Source organism: Cornus florida, unplaced genomic scaffold (assembly GCF_030987335.1).
Source record: "Cornus florida cultivar Cherokee Brave unplaced genomic scaffold, ASM3098733v1 CherokeeBrave_3.0.0_Hap2_Chr03, whole genome shotgun sequence".
Classification (NCBI taxonomy): domain Eukaryota; kingdom Viridiplantae; phylum Streptophyta; class Magnoliopsida; order Cornales; family Cornaceae; genus Cornus; species Cornus florida.
Window position 1 is genome coordinate 1,444,416 of NW_026775573.1, and position 10,972 is coordinate 1,455,387.

The 10,972-nt window shown below is 34.8% G+C and overlaps 2 protein-coding genes and 1 non-coding gene across 3 annotated transcripts; 1 reads left to right on the forward strand and 2 right to left on the reverse strand.

Moving 5' to 3' along the window:
* Positions 1-774: 774 nt before the first annotated feature.
* On the reverse strand, positions 775-1,671 carry LOC132298589 (acidic endochitinase-like). The gene has a single exon (XM_059794990.1). The coding sequence runs from the start codon at positions 1,669-1,671 to the stop codon at positions 775-777; it is 897 nt and encodes a 298-aa protein (XP_059650973.1).
* Positions 1,672-6,801: 5,130 nt separating this feature from the next.
* LOC132298951 (probable membrane-associated kinase regulator 6) lies at positions 6,802-8,012 on the forward strand. Its single transcript, XM_059795332.1, has 2 exons — positions 6,802-7,714; positions 7,810-8,012. Exons 1-2 carry the CDS (start codon positions 6,955-6,957, stop codon positions 7,848-7,850), a joined length of 801 nt encoding a protein of 266 aa, XP_059651315.1. The 5' UTR covers positions 6,802-6,954; the 3' UTR covers positions 7,851-8,012.
* Positions 8,013-10,503: 2,491 nt separating this feature from the next.
* On the reverse strand, positions 10,504-10,587 carry TRNAL-CAA (transfer RNA leucine (anticodon CAA)). Its single transcript has one exon. It is a non-coding gene; the product is annotated as a tRNA-Leu (tRNA).
* Positions 10,588-10,972: the final 385 nt, after the last annotated feature.

The window sequence follows — 10,972 nt, forward strand, 5'->3', positions numbered from 1 at the left end:
GCGTAACTAATATTTTTTTCGGAAGCACAAACTTTAATTTTTTCTACCAACTAGTATTTTGGTGGTCTTAAATATATTTAAGATGAGCTGATCTCTTCTCTGATTTAGGTAGAGACTCCATTATAATTCCATGGAAACTTTGTTTGGGGTTGACCGTCAGAGTTCATATCCTTACACTTAATTCACAAGAACATTTACTAATTGATTTTTGTACCAATGAGATGTTGAACTTTCAAGACAATTCTGTGCCACATGCTTGGAATTATATCTGCTTTACAAAATTATTGGATACAGTTTGATTACTAGATGAAACCAACCATTCATAACTAATCCATGCTTTTATGCTATTTCTTAAATTTCGCAATAGGTTAGATTTAAATGCACCATGCTTTGATGAACAGGGCTTGATAACGGGAAAGCTCTCCTTAGACTTAAACTTGGATCATTGGAAACTTTTGCTCTTTCATCGCTATATGTGAGATTAATGGATTGCTCTTGCTTAAGAGTTTTCATCCTTTTCAGTGGTTACCCTATAATTCTGAGATCCTCATGAGACGGCAAGTCTGCTTATCTTTTTTATCCATCTTGATGGTTATTAGCATTGCATTTTTGGAAAACAGAAAAAATGGAGACATGTAGAAATAATACAAAAACTTCAACATAAGTTTATAGGGAACTGTTATACAAGTAGAGAGTTTAAGTACATCTATAAGTACAGAAATCATACGACAAAAAATTTATTCGCAAGCAGCTAATAGAGAATGGTTTAGACTTTCAAACATCACTCTTAATAGAAGAACTGTATCCCGTTTGATCATCATAAAATTTTGACCACAGCATCACTCCTCCATACTTGTCGGAAGCCTTGATTGCAGGAAGCACTTGTGAAGTGAGATCATTCGTAGGAATGAAGCCACTTCCCGCTGCCTCAGGAGCTGCAGGTAGGCCTAAAAAGATCTTGGTGGCTGGGATATCAGAAGTCCACTGGTTCCATGCACTTTGAAGGTCACTAGCATCACCAGAACTGTACTGGCAAGGAGGGTTGTTATAGAATTGTACCCAAACATAGTCAAAAAGACCTGTCTTAAGGGCACCTCCCACCAATGCATCAGGAAAAGGGCACTGAGGGGCTGCTGTTAAGTACACTTTCTTGCCCTTATAACTATATGCAGAAAGAAACCTCGCTAAATCATCCCAGTGTTGATCCGTTCCTAATTCAATATCAAAGTCAATTCCATCCAAAACAGCATCACCAAGAGGCCGCGAAGATGCTTTTCCCCCCAAGAAGTTGTCCCAAAGGTAAGTCGCGACTTGCCAAGCATCATCAGCAGAGGTAAGAGAGTAGCTCCCGGCTCCTCCTCCAATAGAAAGGATCACTTTTACTCCTTTTGCTTGACATGATTTGATATCAGAACTCAATCCGATGCAGCCATTGCTGGAGGGATTGCAATGACCAGCAAGGTTGATCAGCGGAGCCTGACCATCGCCAAAAGTTGCCAGAAAAGCAATGTTCACATATTCATAATTCCCGGTGGCGCAAGTCTTTGCTAGTGTGCCTTCGTTTCCATCTTGACCCCAATAAATAGCAATTTCACCGGCATTGCAACCCCTCGAAAGCATCAACATTACTAAAGATAGCAATGATATGGATATTGCAGATAGATTAGCCATTCTAATGCAGGCTAGCTAGGTGCTTATACACTTAAAAACTATGGTTTTTTCTGTGCTGAGAGTACTGCTATGGAGGCATGCTTTTATAAGAGAAATGGTGTCCCTACTCTAACTACTAGTATTTTGTGCTTATGCTTAAAAGTGTGGCTTAGCTTCAATGGAATTATGTCTCAGGATTTTTATCAATGGTGTTTTCTTTGAGTAGACGGCAGAACTTACAAAATGGAATCATTGTCTCTTAGTTTATGTCCACCGAACCTAAACTCTTGACAATAGAATCCTAGGTTTTGAACAAGTCAATTCCATCCGAACTGTTTTGCTTAAGGTTGCTAGTTTGCTACCAAACCTTAAGAGTTGAAAAGCTTCTTTTGATGGGTGATAGGTTTTGAACACATCAAAACAGTTTTGGTTAGGGTTGTTATCAACCCTAAGAGTTCAAAAGCTTCTTCAGATAGATGGTAGGTTTTGAACCCATTCCATAAAACTCCTATGTTACTACTAAAATGATTCATTTCAGAATTTTGAGTGCAAAAATGCAAAATTTTGGAAAGATTATAGAAGGGTAATAAATTGTAGGCACAACATTTTTATAAGGTTTTTTGTTTTGAAATCAAGTATCAATTAAAGGTCCTCTTATTTTGAACTGATTGGAACACTACGAGACATGTCATTATTAACAAAAATTCTATATAAATTTATTATATGGGCCAATTGTATGAGATTCTTGCAATTGCGGATTTGGAGGTGATCAAATGTGGGCACTCCAAAATAGGTTGTTTCCTTGTTTGGAATTGGTCACAGAACAATAAATAAATAAATAAAATTGGAAAACGGCGTCGTCTCTAGAACGGCTAATATTGCTATTTGCTACCCAGTTACAGATCAAGCTTCTTTGCTTTCTCTGATCACGATCGAACGAAGACCTCTACTCAACTGTGCTTAATTCAAATGAGTGGCTTTGTCTAGGGAAAAAATCTTATTTTTCTTTTCTTGTAATCCATTTTCCGAGCAGCCAAACAGAGGATCAGTTCTTTCTTTGTTCTATTACCGGTTTTTCGTTTTAGTTCCCAATTAATTTGCCCAGGTTAAAGTTCAACGCTTTTTACGCCCTTTTCTTCGTATTGCTTTTTGCTGTTTATCACTGTTTGGTTGCTGAGAAAAAAAAATGTTAGGAGTGAATTTACAGTTCGAAACTTGAATGTTATTAGGGAGTGAATTTGGATTTCGAAAAGAAGGAAAAAGAATTTCTCGCAGACGAAGCAAACTGACATGTATTTGGCTGTGAATCCCAAGTTTAAATCTAAAGGATTCAAGAATACAAAGGCTCTTCATTTCAAAAAAAAATTCTTCCCAAAACTAATAATATATAATTACCAAAACAAAAATTTCATCGGCAATGAAATAGGGTATTGATTTACAAGGAAAAAAAATATAGGGTATTGATTAGAATTGTTTTATGTGCTATTTGGATTTAGAATAGGACATCAGACTCAATTCTAGGGTTAACTGTTTTTATTATTTAATTTTATTGTTCAAAGTGTGACTTCTTACCAACGAGTCATTAGTCCAATGGTACAACCTCTCCTCAGAGTTCAAGGCTTCATTTTGTGAAATGTGCGTGTAAAAGTGTGATTTCTTACTTTTCTCACATTATCTAGATTCAGATTGTTTTCTATTTCACAGTCATGGAAAGTTTTAAAAATAAAAGGTCTTCTTCAGACTCCCTCATGTCCAGCTTTATGCAAGCCATCTAAAGACTTTCTGGAGTGTTGAATTGGATCAATCAAGCATTGTGTAGAAGGATTCAAGCAAATGCCATTGTGAGGTAATATGTTCTTGAATTCAGTCTTACTTTGCATATTATAACATAGATTCCTAAATTAACCTGTTGTTGCTCAATGGTATCGAAAACATGTTGGACAAGTACATTTATCTGGAAAATGTCGTTCTTTTGATGATATAGAATATTGTAAGACCTGGGGGAAAAAAACTTTTAAAAAGGTAGAGATTTATGCAATTAAAACAAATACTAAGATTTTGTTATTTCATTAAAGTTCTTTGTCTCAAGATTTTCGTAAATAAAAAATCTAGACTATTGTGCCAGTGCCATGTTTTCCAGTGCTCCCGGACTGTTAGCTTGAACCTTACTAGGAATGATGTTTATAGGTTTTTGAGTTTCAGGTCATTATAAGGAAATAATAAAGTAATTCCTTTATTTATGATGGTGCAGTTTGGGGCTTATTTGGCAATGGTGAGTTAAAACATTGATTTTATTATAAACTTTGATGTCTTTTGGAGAGCTAGATTTAGACATTAGTTCATTTATGCATCAAGATTACTCCATTTTATTATTGCTCACAAGTTATGCAGAAAGAAAAGAAAAATTGGAATCTTTGAAAGTATGAAACTGTTACTCCAACCTCAACCAGTAATTGTGCCATTCATATGGAGCATCAAGTATGTCCATCCTATGCTGCCGATAAATGAATCTGAAATTGGATTGCATTTTTTTTCCTATTCTCTTTTAATTCCAAATACGAGAACTTGAGAGCTATATTATTACCTTTGAATTTCTAATCAAACCCCTGAATTTCTAATGACCCGTGGTCACTACCAATCACAACAGTGCCAATGCCATATGTCTATTGTTTATGATCAACGGTGAATTCCTCTGCTGCTGTTCCATTCTGTCTGAGTATTTCTCTTCATGTGGATGTGTATGCATGTTTGGTTTTTGATGAGAGATTTGTAATTCCTTGACAAACACATCTCCTCAATTCTCTCAATTTTTATATTTTGTAATATCAAATGTTAGAAATTTTAGAAAATTCAAAATTGAAATTTTGAATTTTAATCTTTTGACTTGTTATGAACGGTTGTCCAATGCTATATGTGGAAAACAAATCTTTATCTATTGTATTTGTACTACCCCACCTTGGATATTTCTGAAGATGTGATTTCTTTAGATTGCCAGGTAGGTAATAGTGGATTGATGTATGGACGTTTAAGGCTATCCTTACAGTACATGTGGTGAAAAATTAAAAACTTTTAATTCAGTTCAAGGAACTATAGGATTTAGCTCAACACTGTCCTTTGGCTGGTGGTTGATTTTGTCTGGCGTCTTGATTCCAAATATGCCTTTTTCTTTTTCTTTTTCTTTTTCTTTTTGGAGTATAGTGTTTGTAGGTCGTGTATTTGCACATATATAGATTTTATAAGTAAAAAAAATGTATAAACCATATGAAACATCGAATACAATGTAGAGTGCATAGCTTTTTTCGGAACATTTTAGGATCTCAATGACATACAAATCAAGAAACTAGTGAGCGCTCTGTTTGATTATGGTGTATGAAGATTGTACATTGGCATTCAAAATATAGTTCATTCAAGATATATCTTTAAATATGTATTAAATATATATATGTGGTTCAAAACCAAATAACAGGTCATTTTGGGCAATAAAAGAAAACAAACAAGAAGGTGACTGAGACCAGACCAAGGCTAAACAAGGATCAGATGGGAGCATCATGTCCTTGCTAGCAAACTAAGGTATATGCTTAACGACATTCATTTTATTTAAAAGGCATTTTATATCCACTTTTTCTTAATGATGGCCTTAAAATAGCTTTACAGAACCTTGCTGTCACTTTATAACTTCTCATCAAGCCATTGTAGATTGAATTTGTTGTTATTATTTTGATCAAATGCTAGGGTCTTGTGTAATGCTGCTTATTATCAACAGCTGACAGTTTACGTTGTTTGATTTAGATTCTTCAATCAGTTACGATCCATATCTGATTTTTGATGAACAACTTCGCAAACCTCTAGGTGGTACAGAGGAATGCCATTGCCATTCTAGGAAGACGATATAACTGGTGAGTTGGTTTTCCTCTGCTTGTTGTTTGAGATGACTGAAGTATATTATAGTGTCACCTTTGTATTGATTGAAACAAACCTTCAATTCCCTTCTCAATTAATTACATAAGCTTATGGAACTTCTTGCATAACGGTTAGCATGCACAAGTTTGGAATCTTTAGCACCACGGTGTGCTCAAAGCCTCAAACACGCACTCACACACATAATGCATCCAACAGAAGGCTTTAGTTCTAGATTTATGAGAAGAAATAAATTCTTGTGCATGTTCTTGAATGACATTATGATGTCCACTTCTATTTCCGACCAGCTAGGGGACCGCTGTCTGCTTCTTTTGTTCTTTTTCTTTTATATTTTGATAATTAGTTATTTGCATATTCAGTGAAAAGAACAAGACCTTCTCTTGGCAAACCTTATGACGATTCAAACTTGCAACCACTACAGAGTTAGTGGATGTAAAAGCCTGAAATTTCCTTGGATAATTTGTGATTTTTTCTCTATTTCGGTTGTATTCTTTAACTGATGTATTGCATTATAGGACACAAGACATAAAATGCATATGTGCGCTTGTATAATGATTTACACCTGAGACTAAAAAAGCACAAAACATAGTGGGTTCACTTTTCTTGTAAACCTTTTTTTTTTTTTTTAATATGTATATATATAGGAGCTGTAATGCGAACTTATGAGGTCAGTTTTACCAAGTAATGAGGTCACTTTGTCTTCCATGCAAATTTAGAACTTTTACCAAACATTAGGATTTGAGACAGCCCAAACTCTGTTTAGTCAACTAAAATTAGATTTTTTTTTTTAATCTGCTCATTCATTTTAGTGTGAACACTCCTTGGTCCTGCAAATTGAAAATATTATGACTTGCTGACGCTCTCTAGCCGACCTTTAAAATTTAATTAATTGAATTTAAGCCTCTTTGTTTTTCTTATTTGTTTTGTGTTTCATCCCCTGAAGAGAAGATATAGCTGCAATATTATAAGTACGGAATATCACTGTTTGAAGCACGCTTCACAGCTCACTATTTTGTCAAATTGGCCTTTTAATATTGGTATTAAAAAAATTAGATGCTACATTAAAAATATCTTTAACATAGAAAATTTATTTCGGAACCTATTCTTGCACCTCATTCAATTCCTATATAAAATTAATCTATATATTATTTATACTTCTAGAACATCATTTTCAATTTTATATATATCAGTTTTTTTTTTTTTTTTGGGGTGGGTGTTACATTTGTCACTGCTTGACTTGATTGAATGGAAAAACATTGCAGTAATTGATATTCATGATATTATGGTCGTTCTATCTCCTACTCATGTCAGTCCCATTCCACTAGTGACTATATAACCATTTTGTTTTTTCATTTTCTCTCTCAAGTCAACATTTGCTAACCAACCATGGAAACCTCACAACCTCCTGCCATTGAAAGCTTTTCATATAGGTGGTTGATAAACAGAAAAACTTCATTTGATGGCGTAGATAAACTCCTCAGAACATCTGCCAACTGCTACACTGAAGCCACCTCCGAAGAAGCTAAATTTAAGATGACAACATCAAATACATACATCGAAGAAGACCAAAATTTCTACTTTGACATTCCCATCTGTGAGCCTCCTGCAGCTTTGGTCCATGCCGACGAAATTTTCTCTAATGGACACATCATGCCCTCAAATATCAAATCCTTCAGTCCATCAAATTCAGTTCCTACCACACCTTTATCTTCACTTCCTTCGAAACCTGTTACTCAATCCAATATGATCATCCGTTATCATTCCCTCAAAAAGTGGCGAAAATCATCAACGTTAATATTGCAGAAGTATTTTGGATTTCTCAAGCCTTTGTGGAGGAAGCTAGGATCAAGGAAGTGTATTAGAGTTGATGACATTGATAGGAAAGAGTGGGAAGTGAAGAGCTGGAGCAGTACACCACAACCATCTCCACGTCGACTGAGTACATCATATTCTGCTAGTGATTTATGCAATATGGAGAGCAAAAAGTGTGGCATTAGCAATACTGCGAGGGTGTTGATGGAAGTTCAGAGCTGGAGTAATTCACCACAAGCATCTCCACAACAAGGTCCGTCTTGTTCTACAGGTGATTGGTGTGATATCGAGAGCTCAATTTACGAGGCAATTCTCCACTGCAAAAGATCAATTGGTATGTTTATGCTATATTCGTTCTCACAATCGTCTGATTATTAGTGATGAATTTTTTAAAGTTTTATTTTTACCGTTTTCCCCCTCAATTTTCAGAAAAACGAGAGGATGCATCAGAAGAGATCAAGATGATGTGAGCCAGAACCATTTCTATGTCCTTTTGTTCTTTTTCTTTTCACAGTTTTATATGTAAATTTTTGTCTTTTAAAACAAAGATAAGCTACAAAAATCTGAGCTGTGGAGATTCTGATATTAAAATATAAATTTGATTATACTTGTCTTATCTTTTGTAAAGAGAACTCTCTCTCTCTCTTTCTCTCTCTCTCTCTCTGTCCTTTTATTTTATTTAACTTTTCAATTGTGTTTGTTCAAGACCCCTCAATTTGAATGTTGTTCACTTGTTAGTTGTTACCTAAGTTTATCAATATATAAATCAGAAACTTCATAATTTCAAACTGAAAACAGAGGATGAAATGCTTTCTTTTTTTCTTTTCTTTTTTTTGCAGAAATGCTATAGTTTCATACACCCTTTAAGGCTAGGACTCAAAAATTTTTTTTTATTCTCGCTGTTATGTTTGGTGATTGTTAATGAAAGATAAGGACCTTATCGCATTGGTATGATGAAGAAAGAGTTCTTGGCTTGTTGTAGCCTCGCCTGGTGGTAATATTGGACTTTGAAGGGCCCTCACATGGCTCTCATTTTCTCTTTTTGTTCTTTTGTGTGAATTTTTGTGCCATTTTAAGGAGCTACTCACCTTGTTTTGATGCCAGGTCCACAGCTTGAGTAGGACGTGAAATCCCATTTTTTGCTGAAGGACCACGCCATCTGCTCCGACCATTTTATATACTGGAGGTCAGCCGAAGTGACATCTAAACCAATGAATTATTATTTGCAAAACATGGTTGTGAAAGGGATAAACTTGGTGAAGTTTCTTTTATTATTATGATGTAATGTAGCGTTTTTCAACACATTTAAACTCATTTTTAACATGTTTATTCTATGTTTCAACACACTACAACAAGACTTCGTTACAGCAAAGGATCCAGACACGTTGCGTATTATTGTTGTTGGTGCAGTATTCCTTTAATTACTGTTTTTGCTGCTCTTTGTTAAGAAATATTGCTATTGATCGAGATGTGAGAATTCCACAAACAAGAGAAATTCATGTATTATTGAGAAAGGGAGAGAGAGAATCCTGAATTGGTCACAAGTGAACAAGCAAGACAACAGGGGGGACATGGACAACATTTGATAGGAGAAAAAAACATTGTTGATAGGATCACCTCTTTGTTTTTATATACTATGAGTACCACATTAATTTGTGTTTCTATTGTAGCTAAGAGGTTAGCTTAGGTTGAGGGGACCAGCCCACTCAGACATCCTACTTGTCCCCGCTACTGTCCTTCCATTCTTTGTCGCGACCCACAACATATGTCAACACCCTTTAATTTGTAGGTTCAATGGTGCTTCATATAATGTGGCTATATGTGAGTCATAACTCATGACGGAGGGCCATGCAATAAGAGATGCGATAGTGATTTTAAAGTCGCCGAGTTTGAAAGATATGGAGAGCCCCATATCCATTGAGAATCGAGTATATTCATTGAATTATTCAAATTCTTTGGCGTAAAAGCATTATTCCTAGAGATAAATTACATCGCTATATTTTTTAAACCAACCATCTAATTTTGTGTTAAACACTAACCTTTAGAGATGAACATATCTGCATTCTCATTTGACTGTGTTCTAGCCTATGTGGAGGGTTCAGACAAGACTCAAACTTCCAAGTGCATGTTTGGACCCCATGGATTGCTAATTGTCTGAGTTTGGGGCTAGCTAGGGATAAGATTGCTTGATTCATACCATAGCATCAAATATTTTGTCCATGAACATATTCCTAAGTTACCATTCATCACAAACAAAAATGGTCCAGATCGTAATTAGATATATAAGCATTCATTACTTGATGCAATGAGAAAAGTTCAATCTTATTTATATTTTTTTTTTATAAAAGGTAATGTAGCATGAGAATATAAGTTTGAATTCGAGAACAATCACTTAATATAAGAATAATGATGCAGAAATGGAGCAATTTTTGCTGGGATTTCTATGAATAGAATCCAACAAGAACTCTTGTTCAGTAAAAGATAAGAATGAACTCTCTCTCATCTTTATGTATTCCATTAAATAATTGTCACATCAATTGGTACATCTATATAATTTATCTATAAATATTATCAAAGGTTAGATCTTTACCCAATCTCTCTATTTATATCACTTGAGAAAAGAGTTTCTAAGATTCAAGGCAATATGAAAACAGTCACTAAGACTCACTATGTGTCATATATAGTCTCACAATTAACAGGATGATAATGAACATTTTGTCTCATGAGAGAAATTTCTACTGCTGAGAGCTTACCTTGGAACACAAGCAAGACTGTGCAGACAAGTTAGTCATGGGGACCAAAGAAATTGCTGTGTTTTTGCATGTCGGAAATGTTGGCTATTGGTCGCTGTTGTTACTGTTGAAAGGGTAACAATGCATAATACCTCCTCACGTTCAGAATGGCATATATGTGCCATTTCGTGATGGGGATTATTAATTCATTGCACAAGGACATTTTTTTTAATTTATGTAAATGATTGAACACTGACATTGCATCTAACCATAAAAAATAAAAAAAAATAAAAAGGCAGAAAATTATTTCAAGTTTAAAATATTCAATTGTTCAATGACATTTCTTTTGCTTAAGTCCATAACTAGCAGACACAAGAAAAAAGGAAAATAATGTCAGAAGTGGGATTTGAACCCACGCCCTCTCACGAGGACCAGAACTTGAGTCTGGCGCCTTAGACCACTCGGCCATCCTGACCTGTTTGTAAAATTCTTCTCTTTCATTTCAATGCCCAAACAAGAAAATAAATGAAAGATAATAATTAGGTTGGCAAAGATTGAACTGCACACGATTAGTATTTAGTAGTAATTGTTTACTTACAGCTCCGGGTCAAATCATGAACAATTATTTTTTATTATTATTATTATTTATTTTTTTTTGGGAAGTTAAGCTCATGAACATTAGTGAGAAAGGAAAAAAATAATAAGGTATTTTTGTATTAAAAAAATAATAAAATTAGGGGGGCAATTGCCCCCTTACATGCATGTAGGTTTGTCCTTGGTTCTAGGTTAGTTCTTATAAAATTGTATAAGCATGTTCATGATTTTTCATATAATTTTGCAAGCTTTATGTTACGAAACAA

What these genes read in the sequence shown, in the direction of transcription:
- LOC132298589 (XM_059794990.1), bottom strand. Translation starts at nt 1,671, where the DNA reads ATGGCTAATCTATCTGCAATATCCATATCATTGCTATCTTTAGTAATG.
- LOC132298951 (XM_059795332.1), top strand. Translation starts at nt 6,955, where the DNA reads ATGGAAACCTCACAACCTCCTGCCATTGAAAGCTTTTCATATAGGTGG. An exon ending in CCACTGCAAAAGATCAATTG is followed by an intron (nt 7,715 to 7,809) that starts GTATGTTTATGC and finishes CTCAATTTTCAG; the next exon opens with AAAAACGAGAGGATGCATCA.